Source organism: Falco peregrinus, chromosome 8 (genome assembly GCF_023634155.1).
Source record: "Falco peregrinus isolate bFalPer1 chromosome 8, bFalPer1.pri, whole genome shotgun sequence".
Classification (NCBI taxonomy): Eukaryota; Metazoa; Chordata; class Aves; order Falconiformes; family Falconidae; genus Falco; species Falco peregrinus.
In genome coordinates, this window is record NC_073728.1 from 35,386,073 (window position 1) to 35,408,412 (window position 22,340).

General features: G+C 38.2%; 1 protein-coding gene across 8 annotated transcripts in view; it reads left to right on the forward strand.

Moving 5' to 3' along the window:
- The first annotated feature begins 4,118 nt into the window (after positions 1 to 4,118).
- Positions 4,119 to 22,340, forward strand: part of SLC35F5 (solute carrier family 35 member F5) — a 39,599-nt gene continuing 21,377 nt past the window's right edge. Inside the window, exons 1-9 of one of the 8 annotated variants that reach the window (XM_055812034.1) lie at positions 4,119 to 4,614; positions 8,130 to 8,197; positions 10,410 to 10,489; positions 12,363 to 12,426; positions 14,177 to 14,318; positions 15,456 to 15,599; positions 17,877 to 17,939; positions 19,460 to 19,541; positions 20,866 to 21,056. In XM_055812034.1, the coding sequence (XP_055668009.1) occupies positions 14,184 to 14,318; positions 15,456 to 15,599; positions 17,877 to 17,939; positions 19,460 to 19,541; positions 20,866 to 21,056 (615 nt within the window). In that variant the 5' untranslated portion in view covers positions 4,119 to 4,614; positions 8,130 to 8,197; positions 10,410 to 10,489; positions 12,363 to 12,426; positions 14,177 to 14,183. Of the gene's footprint in view, positions 4,615 to 4,648; positions 4,668 to 5,317; positions 5,384 to 5,445; positions 6,208 to 6,317; positions 6,644 to 6,958; positions 7,087 to 7,138; positions 7,466 to 8,129; positions 8,198 to 10,409; positions 10,490 to 12,362; positions 12,427 to 14,176; positions 14,319 to 15,455; positions 15,600 to 17,876; positions 17,940 to 19,459; positions 19,542 to 20,865; positions 21,057 to 22,340 lie in introns of those variants that run through there. The other 7 variants (XM_055812036.1, XM_055812032.1, XM_055812037.1 and 4 more) reach the window with 7 other exon arrangements.

A 22,340-nucleotide genomic window follows, 5' to 3' on the forward strand; every position in this document is an offset into this window, starting at 1 on the left:
AGAATAGTCAGTGTAAGTAAAAATCACATAAAACTCTGTTAAGGCCTGTTTGGATTTTTGGATTACATCTCCAGACAGAACAGGTACTCATGCTCACACATGCATTTCTGCTAGCTATGGTATTCAAATGACTCTCTACTTGTCAACATGCATGCAGGTTACACATGCAGTCCCCCCCAACATATGATTTTTCTCAGTGGCAGTAATTCTGTAATTCAGAACACCTTTGAAAGGTTTACTTTCCATTTACTTTTTGTTTTGCTTGGATAGGCTTCCAAATGTTTTTTTAAATTGTCTTTTTTAAACAATTATGATCACTATTATTCATCTACTGAAAATAATTGTGATAGCAATTCAGTAAATTTCAGTCTGAGAAATCCCATTGCCAATTAAGATTCCTGTTTTCTTCACTGTTATAAATCATCAGAGTAAAGAGACTGAAATAAGTAATGACAAGTTCCCTAAATGAGTTGTTTTACTAGTCTGTAATCTTATTACTAGCTAATATTTGCAAGTAATGTTCAGTAGGAAGCAGAAAAAGCTCTCAATTCTAGTTCATTTTCTACAGCTATTAAAAGCTACATTGCAAAAATATTTGCGGGTTTTGCGGGTTTTGCTTCTAATACATCTGCAGTGTAACATTTTTCCTGTAAGTACTGGTAGTTTTCATAGTAATCAGCATAAATTCTATTCAAAATACTACCTTTTAAAGCTCTGAAGTTTCTTAGAGCCTTGTCATAAGGTAAAACAGTTAAGAAAACAGCTGCACAACAGCTCAGCAAGGATAAAGAATAGGAAATGTTTGTAAATACACAAAAGAGGAGTGAGAACAAAATCAAAATTGTAACTATCGCAGTCTAATTCATAATATATCCAAATTTTGATGTTTTCACTTCATCATCTCAAGAATTGGCTCAGAAGCAGGAGAAAGCGATGAGGATAGTCGAGCAATAAAACCATTCCCTCAGTCACCACTGGCTTCATGCAAAGTGGGACTTAGGATGGGAGGACACTTCAAGGGCAGTTTAGGACAACTGTAATACACGTTAAATCTCAAATAGTGCAAAGAAGGTGAAGTGGAACAACAAATACAAGTTATGTGATAAGATTATTAACCATTGGCCTAAACCCAAGCAAAACAAAACATTTTCTTTTACCTAAATAAGTAAATTCCTAAATAAATCCTTAACAGCTAATGTTTTACAGTATAACTGGGCTCACAGAAGGGATCAGCCAAGCTCACAGGTCCATCAAGACCTATTAAATATATTGGCTGAATTACAGGCTTCCAGATAAGGATGCTGTAAGCCATTTATTTCTAAAAACTACAAGGATGTGCCATGGAAACAACTACTCTGTAAGTGCCTTTTTTCCAGTACCCTTTTCCCAGGCATCCATTACAAGTCATCAGGCAGACACAATTCTGAGCTAGATAGACTTCTGGTCTAAGCCAGAGGAAGAGGGGGAAACACTGCTGCCATGCATCCTATGCCAAGTCTAGTCCTGAACACTTCAGAAGGATGTATCCTTCCCCTAAGGAGGAAAGAAGCCGATCAAAACTGACTTTGTCAGTTTAAATTTTAATACATTTTCTTCTGCTGCTTTGTCTTGCTTATCAACATGAAGATCTTGTTCATCAAATATCTGATCCAAATGCTTCTGAAGGAAGCATGTGTCTAAAATAAGTAGATTCAAGTCCTTTGTAAAGATCTGTTGTGAGACCTACAGAGTATTGAATTTCCTTCTTGGGATCTGATCTATTTCATCCAACTCAGCTATTATGTTCTCATAAGTAAAACATACATGAGCAGAAACCAAATTCACATTTTCTTTATAAGTACAATTTAGCAGGTCTGTAAAATAAAATTGAGGACGTTTTCTCTTATGAAAATATTACAGTGCTGCTGGGAAATAAATACAATTTTGCTTTCCCTATAAAATAGCTATTTATGTAATGAAAATATTCACAGCAAGAAAAATAAATATGCAATATGTGTATATTTGCAAGATACATGGTTTTATTATATGTGATTGCTGAAACGCTAATTCCTAAAAAAGGAACAGTAAAAAAAGGAAAAAAAAGGGAAATTGTTCTTATAATAGTTTCTTTCAGAGAAGACACAAAAACATCATGAACTTCTACAATAGGAAACAAATTACTTAGTCAAGAGCTAAAAATACAGAAGTCCTATGATACTTCTAAGTGTAAAAAGTACAAACTTCTGGGCTTCTGACAATGCTGACCCATTTTTCTTCAAATGCCTCAGGAACTACAACCTAAGTGCTTCACCCTGTGATGAAGAGAAGCCTGGCACTCCCCCTTAAGAACTGCAGTTTTCTCCTGTTTGCCTGCCTCTGTCAAAACATTTGAAATCAAAACATTAACGAGTTGGATTTAGCTGTGTTGCCACACTGAGATGCAAACTACCTAGCCTCATAAAAGATAAAGAAAATTCACATACAAGAGAAGACATGTGGAGCTACACTCAGAAAGACGGTTTCAAGGTTTCAATTCACAGTTGGGATTTCATATGCTTTCCACTGTCAAAGGAGATTAAAGGAAAAAAGATACAAAATCTGTGCATCTCCAGATATTTTGCCATCCCTAGCACCAGCTACTGCCACTCACTGTGGGACAGCACTTGCCAGGGGCAGCAAACCAAGCTGAGCTTTATTGTGCTAGCTTTCAAAGGTTAATTCCCCTTTTCCAGAGCTTTTCTATCACTGTGTGATCACGTAAGGCAGAAGAGGCTGCGAATCTGCTCCTTCCCTTTTGTCTTATACTCGCTGTTCACTAGAAGACACACAGCTTTTTTTAATATAAAACATTCAGCCCATTTTAATATAAATTATGCATATTTTCCAAGATACCATTTAGTAAAAGCACTATTAGCTATAAAAAATGTTATGTGTAGTTTCTCTGTCAAGAGTACTGTAGTCATAACTCTTTAGTTATCTTCTTGGGTTTTGCTGCTTATTAATAACTGACCTTGGATAAGCCATGCATGTTTACTGAGTCCCAGTATAAATACTTAGGAGCAAAGATGTGCAAGACCAAAGAAAATTAGATGCTGTCAGATGCATATACATTTTTGTATTTACATTTTATATAATTTTCAGCTCCTCCAAATTCCACAGGAAATGCCATTTCAAGAGGACTGCTATTTTCCTGCAGTTATGTCTAAGAAATACATTTTACCCAGAATCTCTTTCCAAAACTGTAAAGTCAAAGTTTCATGTAAAAGCACTGTATTGCATGTTTTGGCAAATTTGGCTTCAAGGCAGAAGGTAGTGAGGACAGAAGCATAGTAGATCTATGCAGTATAGTTTATATACAGAATACATCAAAAAAAGACAGTTTGAACCAAGAGCATAATTCACTGAATTTTCTTGTGCCATTTTGACTATAAATGCTTCAGGGCAGGGATGGTATCTTACTACTTCTCACAACCAGTTTTATGAAGAATCGAGCTTGTTGCATGTCTCTTAGTGCTACTATATGCAAACAAAAATACAGCTATATTAAGAAAGGAAGGCTCACAAAAACCCCCACCAAACTAGTTTCAGGCTAAAAGTTTTTAAAAGGTTTTTCTTCTTAAGAAGTTTGTTTTATTTCTATACAGGAAATAATTCAAGTCCAACAGTAACACTTACCCAGACAGGTGATAGCAAGAGATTTTTTTATGAGAGATAACGGATCTCTTCAATAACTTTTAGGAAGGGTGAAATATCTTGTTTTATTTCAAGAGTTTGTATGTGTGAATAACACAAATTAATTTCACAGCTCTATCATATGTATCACCAAATTACAATTAAATATCATTTACCTTTTCACTCATCTGTATACATTGCTTTCTATTATTTCCTAGCAGGTTTCACTCTAAAATTCCCAAAATACATCATAGTTGAATTCTGCAAAATGATGCATTTGTGTTAGCAGGTGAATACTGAATAATCTGCAACACATTACATACACCATTGGTTATCTTTAGGTTGGCATTGTGAGCTCAATTCTTAAATACAAATCAACATTGACTACAAAGAAGTAATGTGGACTACAAAACCAACACAAACAAGACCAGAACCTGATTCTGCAATTTCATCTAAGCCTAGATGAATTTATTTTAATCACTATTTTTTGGGTAGATTTTAAGTTTTCCTAGTATTTCCTTTTACAGCTTGGTTAGTCTGAAACTTATGCATTTCAAAATTAAATTTAAGGTAACTGTGCTTTAATGTAGCTTACACAATTTCACTTTTGTAATTATATTAGAAGTGTGTTGATAGTGAAACAAACACCTATGTTGAGAATATAATTAGCTGCCACCACTTCCTTCCTGGTCGTGTGAGATTTTGTGCGGCAGTGTGAAGATGAGGGGAACTATGAAACAAAGTTTCCACCATCTCAGGACACTTCGGGTCATTTCTGAAGGGTCTTGCTCACTTGGTTTGTTCTTTGTTCCCTCTTTTTGACAGACTAGCCGCAAGCTCCATCCCACTTCTCCATCTCTAGTTCCCCAGTTCGTGCTCTCTTCCTCTGCCTTCTCTGCTCCTCCACCTTTTGGTTTCTTTCTGGTTTTGACCTGCTTATCTCCCTGCTTCGAAAAAGGCTGTGTAAGTGCTGCGTCCTGGCTGGGCTGTGCGAAGGAGCTCTCCGTCCGAGCCAGGTGGTCAGCCTAGGGGGGGCGGCCGGCAGCGCTGCGCGGGGGCCGCGGCACAACCGCCCAGCCGCAGGGGGTGAAGCGAGCACAACGCCGGGTTAATACACTTTTACCCAGCCCAGTGGTGGCTTTTCGCCTTCGTAAGGCGCCGGGATACCGCGTTCCTCGGGCTCGCCGGTCAGGAAGGCACCGGCCGCCCCCCGCCAGCTCTGGGCGGGACCCCGGCCTCCAGCCCAGCACCGCACCGCCCTGTGTCTCCAAGCAAGCCGTGCAGTAAGGCTAGGGGCCCGCCTCCCCGGCGCTGGCGGCGGCCGGCAACACCGCGGCACGGGCACCAGCACCGCAGGCCCCTTACGCGCCGAGACCTTTGGGCTCCGCGTCCCAACCGCCAGGCGGGGTGGGGAGGGGGCGGGGGCAGAGCGCCCCCCCCCCACCTGCCCCTTCAGCCGCCCACCGCGCCAGGCCGCGCCGCGGGAACCCCCGCCCGGGGGCTGGGGCCGGCAGGGGTGGCGAGCGGCTGGCCGAGTGGCTCGATGGGGCCGGCCTGCGGGCGGGGCGGGGCCGGCGCTCGCTCGTTCGCAACCTCGGGGATGGATTCTCGGCGCGCGGCGTCGCTGCCGCCGCTCGCGCACACCACCATCTTAGAGGGCGGGCGGGAGGGAGGGGAGGGAAGCGGGCGGTGCTGCCGCCGGACGGAGCTCCGGGCCCCTTCGCGGCCTCAGGTACCGCCGCTGTCGCGGGGACGGGGCTGCGGCGAGCCCCCAGCGGCCGTGCGAGGCGGGAGGCGGGCTCCGCGGCGGCTGCCCCCTCAGCCCCGCCGTGCCTGACAGTTGTCGCCGGGCGTGTCGCGGGGAAGAGGCCTCGCCCGCCCCGGCCCCGGCCCGCGGGGCTGAGGGGTGCGACACCGGGCCCCGCCTCGCGTCGGGCGGGGAGCTGAGTCCCCTCACGTCGCGCGTGGGCGGGTGGGCCGCGCCGCGCCGTGCCGTGCGGTAGCGGCGCGCCCGTGTGTGCCGCCCGTGTCCCGCCGGCGTCCGGCGGTGGTCGGAGGCAGCGGGTGTCGCCCGCTTCCCCGCCGCCCGCCGGACCTCGGCCCCATCCCACGCACGGCTGTGCCCGCGGTCCTGGAGAAAGCGCTTTCCTTCCCCCGCCGCATTCAGCCGCGGGTGCCCGCCCTGCCCGGGAAGGGGGGCGTGTGTGGAGGGGTTGGGCTCCCCGGGCCGAGCTGGCGGGTGACAGCGCTCTGCCGTGCCTCGCCCGAGGTGCGAGGGGTTCGCGCTCCCCCTGCGCTCCCCAGTGTTTGGTTAGGTGCGAGCGCAGGACGGATACTCATCCTTCCTCCTCTGTGATCCCCAGAGCTTCAGCCGTGTTTCTTTCTCCTCGGGCAGCCACGTTTTCCTGAGTGTGTTAAGGAGATTTCCTCCTTTCCTTCTTTTTTTTTTTTGTTTGTTTGTTTGTTTTTGTTTTGTTCCTTCTACATTTCCCCAAAGATACCCGTCGCAGGAAGGAAGGAGACCCCATTCACTCTGAAAGCAAGTTTCTGAGTGAGGTGATTTTGCCGATTTCTAGCATGCCTGGAAGGCTTAGCTTTCAGATGCAAGAGTAGTTTTGAAGGCTGCTGTGCTTGTTCTTATCAGAGATCTGTGACAAAGCGTGATATGTTTAGATCTTGCAGTAGATGAGATTAGATGGGTAGCATGTCAAATGGATGTCGTTTGTAGTTCTTAGCTAATATTAAATATATAGCTACTGGTGACTAAGAAATTGCTCCGTACATGGTGACACTTAAAGAGGCCTTCACAGACTAGCATGAAGTTTTTTCTTCTAATGTTATTGGAAGACCATAAGGAGGAGGGTGGTGCCATTTCCACTTCTCAACTTTCATTCTGCTAACCTAAAACTCTGTTTCTGACGCGATGTGGTCACAGAAGTTTATGTCCAACGGAGCCGTAGTCACGCTGAGATGCTGTACGAATGGAACAGAAGTATGTGGTTAAATACTCTGGTAGCTGGTAAAGACTCTGAAGTATGCAATAGATTAATATTCTGCATTACTACTTTTATATAAGAAAACTTGTCTGAAACTTTGTTTCATGAATTCTGAGTAAGTGCTGAATAGGAAACTTTGAAGTGTTCCTTACGGAGATCCAGCTGTGCCCTGACGGTTTGATACTGTTACATTGTACACTGCCACATTCCTAAAACATCTCTTTATGTTAAGCTAAATTATCTTATTTTGATGCTAAAATTAATGTGTTTTCTATGCAAATTTAGATCTTTTATAACTTTTTATTTTCTAGGAGCAGTGATCTCTACTTGCAGTACTCGGTACTGAAATGAAAAACTTGGCTTTTGTTTCTTTTTTGGGGTCGTTTGCTTCACTAGATTCTACAGGAAACTTTCCTTGAGTAAAAATTACAGGGCTGTAGTGAGTCTGCTTGTCATGTAATTGCATAACACTCACCTTTCCATCTCTTCTGAAGATTCTTGCTTTTGCTTTTGTATGTGATACCCCTTAGAAGTTGAGTAGAGGTTAGAGTTGTCTTTAAACTAATGTTGCTTTCATGTACATTTCCAGATTTAGAAGAATGGGTGTAAAATGTCTGTCAGTTTCACCTTTTCTCTAGTTGAGTCAAAGTAGTGTCTCTGTTTATCTTATCTTGAAAGTAATCAAATAAGACATGAAAATCACCTGATGACAGTACATGTTAAAGGGAGGGGGTTGCATCCCAGAACTTGTATTATTGGAACAGCTGGTATAACTGGAAAAACTAAACCCATTTCTTCTGTGTGCAAACCTTATCTTGGTATGTTGTCTTTCAAATTGTATGTGAAATAATCTTAGGTAAATACAAGGAAGAATTTCAAGTTGCTTTCCTTGCATGATGGTTTGTGACTGAGCTGCTGTTCTGGATCTCTTGTTCTTGTTATTATGTACTTTTTTTTTTGAGTGGGGTGGGGTGGGATGGGATGATGTTTTCTTTTAGATCAGCTAGAAGTGATGCTCCTGTTTTGTAATGATCTGGCAGTTCTTTTACTTATAATGTTCTCTTCCCTGACTGTCAATATAGTACAAAGCTCTTTCATGTTTTGTGAACTTCGTATGAGTTTCTCTTTTAGGGTGGGACTTTTAATACGAAAGAAGTGATGATCTGCACAGAGAAACATATAGTGATGTAGGAATAAGATTGTGCGTCAAGTATCCATGATGGAGTTATACATCCTGTTCTTAGAAGTTACTTACTGCGTGTTCAGAACAGTAGAGCTGGACAGGCTATTGAGCCTTTTGGCTTTAGTGTAGTAACTATGTGGACTTAGATTGTAGACTACACAGTAAGACCATTTCTTACCTTTTTTGTGTGTAATAAAGTATTGACTCAGCTTAAGTGACCGAGGATACTGTAACATTTTAAAACCAAAATAATGTTACGACAAGGAAAGTTAAGTATATTTTTTCATGTTTTTTTGCAGATTTTCATGTAACTGGCTGAAAGATGGTTCCACAAGATGACAGCATCAACTCTAACACTGTTAAAATGGTAAATGAAATAAAAGACTTAATATTATCTCCATGCTATTTGCTGAAAATTATAATGATATTAAGAAATGCCTTTTAAAGAATATTCATTCAAATGTCAAATTTCAACTGGTATACTTAAAGTTACACCATGTGGAAAGCATATTTATTTCCTAATAATGAAACAAAAGGCAAACATATGCTGAAGTTTCTATTGTATTTAATAGAGTAGAATACGGTATTTACTTCTAAACCATCATTTCTATTTCAGCCTAAACATCTTCTGGTGGCTTAAATTTATCCTAATTCTGTGCATATGATGAATGAAACATTTTGTAAGGATAAAGGCATGTTCTCAGAAGTGTCTGTACAGTTTTCATTTTAGGTGTCAGATGCTATATTAATATGCTAAACTTTTATCTTTGTCCTAAAATGGGTTGATCATTGGTAATAAGCATTGAACAGGGTTCTGTGTAATCAGCTCCAGTCAGGACTACAGCCCACAGCAGATCTTGCATGCTGATAGAGGGTAGGATATATGCCCTGCGTAATAACTGAATTTAGGTACAAGTTCTGTAGCTGGTTACTTGAATATAATTATATGGATTAAGTAGGAGCTGAAAGCAAGCAACTAAATAGTATCTTTCCCTTAATGATACTTGGTTTACTGTGCACGAAGAGAAGAATTTTTAAGAATCTCTTTTGCTTTCTATGTATTTTTTTTATTGTATATTCTCAATTCTTTTGGGTGCATAAATTAGGCACACACAAACTGAGCTTTGTATGGATAGAAGCCTTCTGGTTTAAGTCTTGGTTATCTGAGATACTGATCTTAATTAAGTTGGTAGTGTAAGAAAAATACGACCAGCAGATATTGTTTGTATGTGAGGGCGCTGAACTAAGTAGGAGTTCAGGATCAACAGTGAGCATGGGCTTTGTATAGAAGATGGATAACCACATGCATGTGTCTTAAAACTACATCTTCAAATTATTATTTTTTTTAACCAGCTGCAGTCATTTGGTAAACTGTGGTAAAGAGCTTGAACTTGCTGGATGCTAAGCAGTGTGTAAATCTTGACGAGTTCAGTGGGGGCTGAATCATAGGCTTCTGTGGTCCCTCTTTATAGTCTACCTCTTAATCTAATTTGCAGTAGCTGAAAAGCATCAGTTTAAGTTTTGCCTCCTAGTCACAGTTTATAAACATTCAGTCATGGTTGACAGGTAATCAAAGGCAACATTTAGGGTAAACATTTCATTTTGCCCTTACCGCTACCTCTGTTCTGCACACAAATATGTGACTTGTTAATACAGGGTACGACTCCTGTTGATACAGGATATCCCTAAAGCAGAGCTTAACAAGGTTTCGTATGAATAAGAAAAGAAAAAAAATCCAGTTCTTCCAAACAATAAAACTTACAGCTTTATTATTCTTGGTTGTCAGTTCCAGTTTTGTTGTGCCTTCTTTTGGAGTGCCGCATACTTGCCAACATCTGGATTCGCAAATAGTTGCAGATTAGATGCGCCTCCGGTTGGTTTAGTATAATATTTTTTCCAAAGGCCCTTATGTATGATGTTTCTTTCCTTATGTTACAATTTTAAAGTGGGTTTTATTGAATGCCTTTATAGGATCTGAGTTTAAAATTAAAAAAAGTTTTATGTAAGTTTTTTGTTGGTTTGGTGGGTGTTGGTTTTTTTTTTTATATACAGTAATAATACATGGATCAAATTAAGTAAAGATACTGGGCTTCCACAAGAAGTAACATGGCGATGTCTTACCTTTCTAGATTATTTTAAGGACAAGAAGCCTATATGCTCTTCCACTACCTTCCTAATTCTAATACTTAAATTCTTTGCCTAAGAATGTAGGCTTAAGAAATAGGGCCTTTCTCTGCCTAGCTCAAAAAATGAGAACTTAACATCATCGGGTTCTTCTTCCTCATGTGAACCTCTTATATCCATTTAATAAGAAAGGGATCATGTTCTTTGAAATAACAAAAATAGTGAATGATCCTGTTGCCCTGTAATTCAGTGCTGTCCTGCTAGTATTTGTTATGTGGACTGATTCTTCAGATTCTGTTATCTGTATGCCCCTAACATTTACGACTTGGGCTGTGGCAGATACTTGTGGAACTCAAGATTTTAGAAGATGTTTTGCAAAGATAAGTGCATAATATATACACACACAGAGTTTTTTAAACTTCGGTTGGTTTTGTTTGTGTTTTTTTTCTTTTTAGGAGACTATCTTCACTTTGACATGATGTGTGAAGTTTGTTAGTCAGCATTTTTTGTTTGTTTTTTACAGTTATTGTGAAAGGTATGTATAAGAAAAATCTTGTTCTTTGTGTTCATTTTTATCAGAGCATATTACCATCAATGTACAGAAACCAAATGCAAAGAAATATGTGAAATTGTGTTTCATTACAAGTTCATGAATACGGGTGTTTTGTTAATAAGTGTTTTATTTGTCAGTAAGTGTTTAGATAGTTTATATCTTTGCATTCTGTGTGAAGTTTTACAGGTTTTAATTCTGTCTTAAGACTTACAGTGTGGGTTTCAACAGGGTTTTGTTTTTCTGCTGAACATTACAGGCATTTTGGTATTGCTGCTTTGTAATTTTTTAGTCAGCTACTAGCTTGAAGGTGCATCGTGCTGCATGATGAAGACTTTGTAGTCACCCTTCTTTGTTAAGCTTTTTTTCTTGTTATGGAAGAACCAAGCAAAGGGGTATATTAGGCACACAGAAATGTTAAATAGACACTTTGTAGTCAGATGAGAAAGTAATAGCTGCTATTACTGTAACATGTAAAAATCTTCAACTTGAAGATGTAAGTATGGGCTGTTTAATTAGAATTTTAAAATCAACTTATCACAGGTAAAAAAGAAATGGTGCAACATGTACTTACAGTCTGAGTAACTTCATATGTAGCCTCTTAGCTAAGATGTACTAGATACTCATCCTTTACTTCCCTCCTGCTGAGGGATCTTAAAGCAAGAGATTTGTACAAGCCTAATCTAGGTTACTTGAGTATAATATTAAGCAACTACAGAATATGCACAATACCTGTGCACGATCTATTCACAGTGTATACGTGGTATATGCTTTGAAGTAGTTTGTTATGAGAACAGAGGAGTTAGGAGTGGGAGCATTTGATGTAGAGATGTCAAACTGATCAGGCTGCTGTGATTCCTTCCTGTCTCCAGCTACCTCTCCCCCTCCTACCTGCAGCATATAACTGGTGAAATGCTGGAGTGGTTTCCATTTCTGGAATACCTTAGCACTGTTCGTTTGTTGCACTGTAGCCTGACAAGGAATGAGATTTCTTCCTTCTAGCTCCTTTGGAACTCTTTTATGCCTAGCTTCCATTTTTTACTGCATATTATGCAAACACATGAGCAATTTGCAGGCTACGTGTAATATAGCTTAATGTAATGGCTTGTAGGTTATTAGTCATAATAAAATGAAGGCAAAGTTTGTAGAGTATAATATGTGGTATCTATAAGATCAATTCATAAAAACAAACAAAAAAAACCCTTACAAGGTTTCAAGCATGAAAGCTTTTCTGTTAGCTTACACAGGTTTAAGGTAATATCCCTATTTATTCTCTCTTCAAGAGCAAATGTTTTCCCCTTCATTCCGTATCGAATAAAAACTGCAATTCAGTGCAGAGTCTTTCATAACTTTGCCCTTCCCTGCTTACAGATTTGTGCTTTCTTTTGTCAGTCTCACCATTTTATCAGAAAAGCAGAATAATTATCCAGAACTGATGCCCACACGTGGAATATATCAGCATAGATCTAGTGGTTTAATTTTACTTCAGGATCTTTGCCTGTTGATTTTTCTTTGGAAGGAAGCCCTTTGAGAAATGGAGGAAAAAATGTCAAGATATAAACATGGCAGAGACTGTATTGCAAAGGAGAGGCAGGAGTCAAAGGCAGGAAATGGTGCAGTGATCTCAAATGCACTTGGTGTGTATCTAGGCATGTAAATCAGTAGTTTGAGGAACAGGCTAGTCTGGAAAAAGAAATACAGCTTCCTCACTGAAGACTTCATAGCACTGTCTTTCATAAATGATTTGTAAATAATGAAAAGACAGTAAATGTTTGTATGTTCACATGTGTGGAAAAAACAAAGTATAGTTTAAATTCACCAAACTGTACTAGTGAAGCATATCACCTCTGTTTACTAGAGAGTCAGGAGCTGCTCCGTAGAGTTGAATGAGATTCTGACTCCTTGAGAAGTTCTCTAGCAAGGTATGTTAGGTAATCTGTAACAAATTATTTCTTAATAAATTGGTTCTTAAAATACATACATAAATAACATTAATCATAGAACTACCATATACATATTTTACTGTGGTTTGTTAGAGAGTGTGTAAATGGGTCTACTATATGTAGACTGATAATTGAGATGTCAGTCTCAGTTGTATTTGAATTTAATCATAAAATTGAAGGTTTTCCTAAATATAGGTCTCCTAATGGACAGTCAGAAAGCTGTATCACAAATTTGAATCCCCTTCTAAGTAGCATTAGTGGATAGAAGTACACATGTAGGTCTGGTATGCTCGTGATTAGCACTTGTTTGGAGTAGATCCAGTGGATCTTGTAATTTTTTTGAGTTAAAACACAAGCAACATTTTAAAAAGCTTTTTTGCCATGCCTTTCTTATTTTTTGCAAAGTATTTTAGTGATCTCTTAACATAGCTTTAGTGTTTTCAGTAATGTTAATACTTATTTTCAGTGCAAGCTGTGCAAAGTGAAGCCCTCTAAAGTCACAATGTACCACTTTATTGGCCAACCTAAACAGTATCAGTTCTATTCTCTTGTGTTTACTCTGTGCATTGAATAAAGCAGAAATACTCTGCCTACTGAGAGTAAAGGAACAGCTGGTTATGATCTGTTTACCTACTGCTGTAGTGCTCATCTCCCACATAAATGTTAATGTTTTAACTGCAAATAGTCGTCTTCCTAATATAAATTTTTGCAGCTCAAGCCATATATTCAGAATTTTCTGCTGAGCAGTATACTCTGACTCTTCCATTATGTAAAAGTAGTTGGCTGTAAGCATTTAAACCCAGCTGTGCTATTCTAGTAATTCACTAGAATTGCTTAAATTGACACCTTTCTATTACTGTCTTGAACAAAGACTTCTAGGAGCTGTGAGGTATGTACAGGAAAAAGAAAATAGGTTTGTGTGTGTCAAAATTTCTGGCAAGTCTGCATGACTTTTGTTCTAGATGACAGGCTTAAAGCTAGTTTACTGCTATAGTTTTGACTCTCAGAATATGAGGTGTCCTTAATTAATTACTCCTATATGTAACATACTGGGGCATGGTCAAAATAATTGTCAGTGTTTTGTGGGTTTTTTAATAGGCAAAGCTTCCTGTTGTGTATATTGTATGCTTACTCTCAGTTTGATAGGTTTTCACTAGAATTGGTACATGCCTGTATTATTTAGCGGTTTGGTTTTTTCTTCCTTGAATAACTTTGTGCTTTGAGGGATCATAACTTACCCAAATGTGTTGCTGTGTCTTTGGAAATGTTTGTTGAATGCTGAAGTTTAAACATGTTTCTCACTACGTGTAGTAGAATTGTATTTGACACAACGCGTCAAACCAATTTCTACTGTCAGCTTAGAGTATCTGAATTTACCAAAACATAGTGGTTTCAAATTTTGCAGAATTAGTAGCTTAGAAATTCCAAAAAGGCATTGTATGTTTTACCTACTTTTGCTTACTTTGGTGGTAGAACAGTTGATAAATTCTTGAAAAGTTGAGATTTACTTTCTGATTGCTCCTAATGTCTGTGAAAATCTCATGCCAGACCTGTCAAAGATCAGCTTTTTAACAAACATAAGCATGTGTTTCCTGGCATATTGGGTTCCTTTCATTGCCCCCACTGTTTGGTGGTTTGGGTTTTTTTTTTGTTTGTTTGGGGTTTTTTTTGTGTGTGTCACCATCTAATGTGATCTTTTGGGTTTTATTCCTTTATTAATCTTGAATAGGTTACAAATGGTGTGGGTTTTTATCATGAATCGAATGAGCTCCCAGAGCAGTTCATCCACTCAGCGTAGGCGAATGGCTTTAGGAATTGTCATTCTTCTCCTTGTTGACGTGATATGGGTTGCCTCTTCAGAACTCACTTCTGTAAGTATTGTTCCATGCATCTTAAAGGAAGATAAAACCCTATTTAAGAGAAAGATGCAGCAGAAAACATGGTCACTCAAACATTCAGTGAGTGTTCTAGTGTAGTATTTAACTACCTCTTCAGTACGGGGAAGACTATATCCTTTAGGTTGGTGAACTAACCTGTATCCTCTAAAAGTTACAAACAAGCTCGACTGAGCAGCTTTTGCTTTCAAGACAGAAGGTGTTATTGATGACTTTAAAATTAAACAACATAAGCTCGTAACTATGTACTGTAATTAGGGAATTCATTCTTTTACTGCCATCTTGATTAAAATGATGCCCATATGTTTCCCAAGAAGTAGCAAATGAGCTGTAACATTGCAGGCTAGGTGGTATGGTAGAATATTGTTCAGAATATCTAGAAGTCTAGGACCAAAGAACTTTGGTCATGGAGTTTAAGCCCTGTAATTGCAGACATGTTTGTAATAATTTAGTTCATGTAATCACTGTCTTGAAAACTGATCTGGCATTTACTTGGTGTTAAGTTTTAGGACTTAAAACAGAGCTTTAGCAACAGAAATGGATTTTTTTTTAATGCATTCTTGTAAAATTCAGGTGTCTGAACTGCCATTAAGTTATGTTCTGTATCAGTTTTGAAACTAAGCAATTAAAAATGTTTGTGCTTAACATGCTATTACATTAATAAAATGTTTTTTCCAATGAGCTGGTGGAATCACTATTGCTACTGAAATGTTGCTTAAAGTAATCTAATTTGTGATTACTATGCTATTGCATATAAAAGTGGTCTTTCATTTAGAAAATATTTGTATGTAAATGTATTTTCAGTCCAGTTTGAGTTCAGTGGCATATCAGTATGTTGCTTGATTAGATACAAGTAATAAGTATATTTTCTCCCATGGCATTGTATCTCACAAAATGACTCAGTGCCTTCTTGTAGGTGTTTAGGGTAGCTTAGCCACTTAGCCCAGAATGGGTAGGGCCACTTGTGTCTTTTGGTCATACATGCCAATACTCACAGCTCTGCCATTTTGAGAACCAGACTGTTCCGGACTATGTATTTTAACCTGTTCATTCATTTTGTGAATTCTCACCTAACTGGTAATTTTGGACACTGCAATTATTTTCTTTCCACAGTATGTTTTTACAAAGTACAACAAACCTTTTTTCAGTACGTTTGCAAAAACATCCATGTTTGTTCTATACCTCTTGGGATTTATTGTTTGGAAACCATGGAGGCAACAGTGTACTCGTGGGTTTCGTGGAAGGCATGCAGCTTTTGTAAGTATTTTAACTCTGTAAATGTTTTTATATTTGTTGAAATTTCTACAGAAAAAACTTAAAACAGGGACTAGAGAAAAGCAGAGTTTACATAGTTGTGAAACTGCTTTCAGAAAAGCAATTATAAACTGAATCACTGCATGGGAAGACACGGCAATCGTAATAGTCTTGTGAGCGGAAGAAAAGAAAGGAAAACGCACTATGAAATGTGTCAAGAATCATAAGAAATGTGCTACTGGGCCAGACCATTGGACCATCTAGCCTGGTACTGTTATCTTGGACAGTTGCAGAGGATAAATCTTTTTAAGAAGAGCTTGTGAGACTTGTCACTATTGGCTGTTGGTTCCCTTTTACTTCCCCAGCATCTGTAACCAATGGAATTGGTATTTAAACTTTGTAGTTGATTTTTATTATGGACTCTTTTTGTCTCTGGCAGAACTATGACCAGTTTGTTAAGAGGTTTTGTGGGTTTTAAAGTTACATTTAGGAAAGGTGGTAGAATTATGGTTTTGTTGTTAATATTGTATTTTTATAGCCTTTATGCATAAGTGACCTTCAGTTGCCCATTCAAGAGCTGAGCAGTTTCTGTTAAGAGTCTAAAATTATTGTCATAATACAGAATTACTTTTTTCCAAGGAAATTAAGAGATTCTGGGAAGAGCACTTGTTCTGTGCCAGTGTTTCAGAATGCTGAACAGCAGGACTCGGGAAGCAGTAAACCATTTGGTCTTATATTAATCTTGCATTAAAATAACAAAAAATGTGGTCCAAGAACATGCTGTTAATCAACATGTCATTATAGAAGATAGCTTGCATTGAAGGGAACTGACTTCAGATCTTGTGGGTATATTAGACTTCACTGATAGTGACAGCTGTAGGCGTAACATACTTCAATTTAAGTGTTACATGACGTTAAGCCAAATGATTTTTATTTTAAAAAAGTATACCACAAAGAACAAAAACCCACAACCCCCAAAACCGAAACCTTTTGGTTTTAAAAAAAGAATCATGTTAAACATGTAGAACATCTAGAGCCGGCTGATATCTTCAAAAAATTTTTACTGGAGTCAGCTTTTAATAGCAAATGTCTGTGCATACTACAGCATGTGTTAGACTTCATGTTGTTGAGGATCTTCATAAGATAATGGGGAAATAAACAATTTTACAGATCCTTTACTGGCAATAATGGCAAAGAAGGATGATGAAAGCACTAAAGGGTGATTAGTTCTACAGAGCAATTATACAGCCCAAATTACTCCATTAGTAAGAATAAAGGGCTGTTGGCTAGCGTGAATTGTAGTGTTTATATTGACCAACTGAATCTTGTGCAGTGCTATGTCAAAAAAAGATATAATACGAACTTGTATTAACTGGACAGCAATGAATAAGAGTGCTCCATCTGATACATTTTGTGGGTGGCACTCATGACACCACTACTGGAACCTCATTATTTTTTCTTTCTTTTCCTATGAAAAGTAATTTTTTAAATTATTTGTAGGAAGTAGCCATTACTTCTGATAATAGGATATTTCAGAAGAACAGCACAGAAAAAAGTACTGTGCGGTTAGATTCTTTATTTATTTTCCCCTAAGGAGTTTAGTTAAATATTAAACTGTATAATTATTACAAGTGCCTTCAAAATGTCTTGTGTTTGTGTTTGTTAATCTGGAACAAAATTTTCATATTTGTATATTTTTATTTCAATAATCATTGCTTAGGTAAACATTACTTTTCATCCCTCTTCCACATTAGAGGCTTTGTTTAGTAGATTTCTTACCAGCGTGGTAGAGGAGCAAGCTGCAGGTCAGGTAGTAGTGCTTGTTAAGATGCAGAAAGGAAGAGGAAAAATGATACTTGACCTCACCCTAACTTAAGCCTTGTTGAAACTAAGGCAGAGGTCCAGGCATTTATGCAAAGGGACTTTGCCTCAATAAAACGAAGAACCAAGAAGATTGTTGTTAATAATGTATGCACAATAATTTAGTGAAGAAAGTCTCACTCAGACTGAACTTAACAAGTTTTGGCATTTTAACAGCCTGGTCCTGCATTGATACCTGGGTAGTTGAATTCAGTGGGGTTCTCCAAGAGGTACAAGGAATTATTGAAATAATTTACTGAACTTGTAAGCTCTCTTGTTTATTCAGGAGGAGGGCTGGCAGGAGAGAGGGCGTTATGATAGAATTATGGAAGAAAGCATTAAACAACTTATTTTCTTAAAAAAATCAGTTATTAATAACTCTACCTTGATAGATTATTACATTTAAAATTCTGTAATTAGTTTGCAGATGCTGAAGGTTATTTTGCTGCTTGTACAACAGATAACACTGTAAACTGTTCTCTGGTAAGTGCCTTAATTTGTGAAGGTCAATGCTTTACAGTAACATGACACCATTATCCTGACTTACTGTTGTAAAAATATGGTGGTCTTTAATGTTTTTTTGCAGAGGGGATTGCTAACTTACACATTACTAATAAGTGCTGCAAATAATGACGTTGCTTATTATGAGAAATGCAGGTTCTCAGCTCAGTAAAACACTGGAGTGTTTCTGTGGTAGTTTGTGAAAGAAATATTTATGTTGTGCAAAGGAAACAGTTACAAATTCAGCTCAGTAGCTGCCAAAGCAAAATGTGGAGAGCTAGTGGTAAAGCCAAACAGTTTTCAAGACTAATACCCACAACGGAATCATTCAGTTAGTTGAGTATGTTGTATACTGTGATCCTGCATTTTGAAAGACAAATGGACTGCCTTCTTCCTTCCAGTGGATGGAGTGACTACTGTTTACTGAATCAACTGCTAAGTTGCATTGCCAAATGACATTTCTGTGGTGGTTTTCATCATCCATAAGTGACTGTTATGCCCTTGTTGATCAGAGATGGCTATGTAATCTGCATACCTAAATCAGAAGCTACATGCAGAAATGTATCCAAAATATGGAACATTTTAAGTTTGCACCATATTTGTAATAGAATAGGGGGAGGCAACTGAGGATTGACAAACTGTCATATGGGTGTTTTATACTGAATGGGGAGTTGAAGTGAGATTTTTTTTTTTTTTTTCAGAAGTACTCATAATTTCATCCTCCACGCACCCCCCAACCCCCAAACTTTATTTACCTACATTAAAGTATAAAATCTTAGTCTGCTCTATTCATTAAGATCATCTGACTCTAGAAGCAGGATTCATTGTTAACGATGGACAATTTTGCATTATTTTAAACGTCCACAAAAGTTCTGGTCCTAAACAAGGACACTAATAAAATGCAGCTAGCAGATCTTTTTTATTACTTTGTTCTTACAGTTTATTAATTTAATTTAAACGACCAGCTTAAAACTTCTGTTAGATTTGTTCTACACAAAACTTCTGTGAAGTGGCTTATGTATTGGAGTGCCTTACCCAGGTTTTTGACTTTTGGTTCTAGTTCATGAGCTTTTAGGGTCTTGGGAGGAAAATGACTGTATTCGTTTTGGTATATGTATTCTGTATTTTGTATTTCTAGTTTATCATTTGCACAGAATCTAGATCTAATGACACATCTTGGATTTTGATGAGTTATTTTAAAATTTTGAATCGGTAGGTTTGAATTTTCTGGGGATGAGTTTTGTGTTTGTGGTGATGTACACAAAGTGCAGTTACTTTTGAGTACTGCACTTTATCAATATGTTTAACATAAAATATAGATTATGTATGAATATTTTTGACAAGCTGATCCACTGTGTGCAAAACCACTTTGTTAAACTTGATTCTCATAATATTCACCAAGCTTTTCTTTTTTTAGTTTTCTAATTTGCTAAATTAATTCTACTGCTTATAATTTAAATATCCTGCTTAACTGTATCTTTACTTATACTGATTCATTTCAGAGTGAACCTTTATATGTTCCTGTAAAGTTTCATGATTTGCCAACTGAAAAAAATGGCAGTAATAATAGTGATGCAGAGAAAAGTGAGTAAAGACTTTTGGAATGCTGAAATGGTAGTTCTTTGGTGAAAGAATTACTTCCCTCTTTGTTGGTATAACTGCTGTCATGCTGCAGGACTTACACCCCGCCCCCGTTTTTTTTTTCTTTTTTTCTTCCTTAAATCTCTCATTGCATGAATTGCAGTCTGATATATTTACTTTCAGGTAGAGAAAACATAGGCCTATCGTTCAGTTTACCTTTCTTGGTCACTACAGATCCAGCCTATGTTTATCTCAAGGGACCAACTGGGTTCAGTACTTGTGATTCTTTCCTTCTGGGCTTGTATGACCAGCAGCAGTGAGTCAGCCTCTGGAAAAACAAGCTATTGTCCTTTTTAGAGCAGGAGCAAAGCAGTCAAAGTAAGAATTTTAATAGTCTATGTGCATTCTGATTTTATTTAAGCCTCACTATCTTGTGATAGTAGCTGAAACAGGCCTAACTGTCCCAGGCAATTACAGGAAAGTTGGCTGTCAAAGAATCCAATTATCTGATCCTCAGCGAAAGAGTCCCTGCTTATAAAAGGCAAAGTCTTTTTGTTAATTTCTAGATAATGTGTTAGGAACTGCTTTGGTAGGCTCTGCTGTCCTGTGATAAAGCGCATCAGTCACTTTAGGGTTGTTTGAGCTGCAGCTTTTTCCCCTTACTTTTTTTAGGAAATTGGGTATTGTTTCATCTTGAATTAGGCTAATATTTATATGTAGTGTGTAATGTTTTCTTTACATAGGAAACTAATGATATTTAGAATACCCTTAAAATCTGATCCTGGTTTGCAAGATTAGTCAGAGGGTGGATTTCAAATGAGCAAGTGACCTTACGATCTCTGCTAAGCTTTGAGGTCTGTTGGACACTGTCATCCTCTGAGTGAAACACTGTCCTTGTAGTTAGGTATAATTGTGTGCAGTTTTTGGCTGTTTTGACTATTAAAAAATGAAAGAAAATCTTATCTGTAATATTCATCAATACAGAATAAGTCCTACCTAAAAATTTGGTGTGTTACCTTGTGTGGATTTTTTTGACAGGGAAGAGGGATGGTGCTTTTCAGTGAGGTTTTTGTGGGTTTTCAAATGGACTGATTGAAAACAGTAATTGTATTTTTCTTATTAGTGGCCTATCAAATAGCAAAATACTAGTTTATAAAAACAATGGCATGTCTTCTATTTCAATAAAAACCTGTCATTTGTGAAGTGCTGTAATCAATCCTGTATTGGGAAGACATAGTTTTATTTGCATATTGTGTTGACTTGAAAAGTTTAATAATAATATGCAGCTTTTTTTTTCTTTTTTTTTCTCTTTTCTTCTCTTCTTAAGCTCCCAAAAAGCCTCGTGTAAGGTTCAGTAATATTATGGAGATTCGACAACTCCCATCGAGCCATGCGTTAGAAGCAAAGTTGTCTCGCATGTCATATCCAACGGTTAAGGAGCAGGAATCAATATTAAAAACTGTAGGAAAACTCACTGCAACTCAAGTAGCAAAAATTAGCTTTTTCTTTTGCTTTGTGGTATGTGCCCCATTCTTTCAGAAAACTTAAGTATAGATGCAATTAAAACTTGTATAGTCATGGTGAAACAGTATTGAGATGTCTTGTATTCTTTATGCCTCATTTTACAAATATACTGTAAAAAATAAAACTTTCGTCATGTGCTGGACATGAAGGTGCATCTTCTTAAAGGGAGGTTAATAAAAAGAGGTCCTCAGTGTGTAGTTAACTGTAAGGTCAGTTGTAAGATATGCTGTGCTTTTGTGCCATGTTGTCCAGTGTTGGGTACATTTGGTACTGAAAAATGTATACAGGCTGTTGATGGCTGCAGTGAGACTGCACGAAATGGGTAAATGTCACTGTGACTACTTCTTGGGCCATCACAGAAAGAATACCATCTCATGCCTCACTCTGGCACATTGTGCCCTCCAGTAGTATGAAGAGAAGATATTAATTGTCGTTCAGCTCCATTGAGGGCTGCGAGATTTACTTATGAATCTGTTGGTTGCTGATGTTTCTGCATGATGCCTCAGTTCTAGAGGGAGAGGGAGATGATGGTGGCATGATTTTTGAGAGACACTAAAAATGTAGAGAGCAGATCAGTAATAGATTTTCCAGAAGTAGCTTCACTGGTACTGCTGAATAGCTTATATGTAATGTGGACCCACCACTGCTTTTCCTCAAGTAGTGCTCTTCAAACATTTAAAACAACAACAATAATAATATTATTAGTCAGTTGATGCATGGAACAGAAAATGGTGATGTACTTTTCTGTGTGTATACATAAAGAATGTGCGCACAGCAGCAAGAGAATAATAAGCTGCTCAGTAGTGATTTTGGATGGATGAAGTTGCTTTTTAAAAAATAATTTACAATTTTGTGTGTCTGGGTATATTTCTGTATATATACACATGCAGATTTTCTAGGCTAGTGTCCTCATGTCCTTGTTATGCTATTCATGGATGCTGATACTACTGGCATGTATATCTATTTCTCCCTGGGCCATATAAATATTTCCACCTAAGACTTTAAAAAGTGGTAACTTCCCCGAGGATATATCTGAGATCTTATTAATGAGATATCAATCAAGAGATGATAAAATGCTTGCCATTTTATTCCTTTGTGGAGGAATTAACAGACATGAATCCTTCCAAAACATTTTTGAGGTACTGAATGTATGTGATGCTTGTTTTTGAAGGTGGATACGTGTGCCAGGTTTAAGTACTCCTAAAAAAAAATCAAATGCATTAGGCTGACTAATGCCCCATGCATCTCTGAAATTACTTTGTGGCCCTTGTCTAGTTA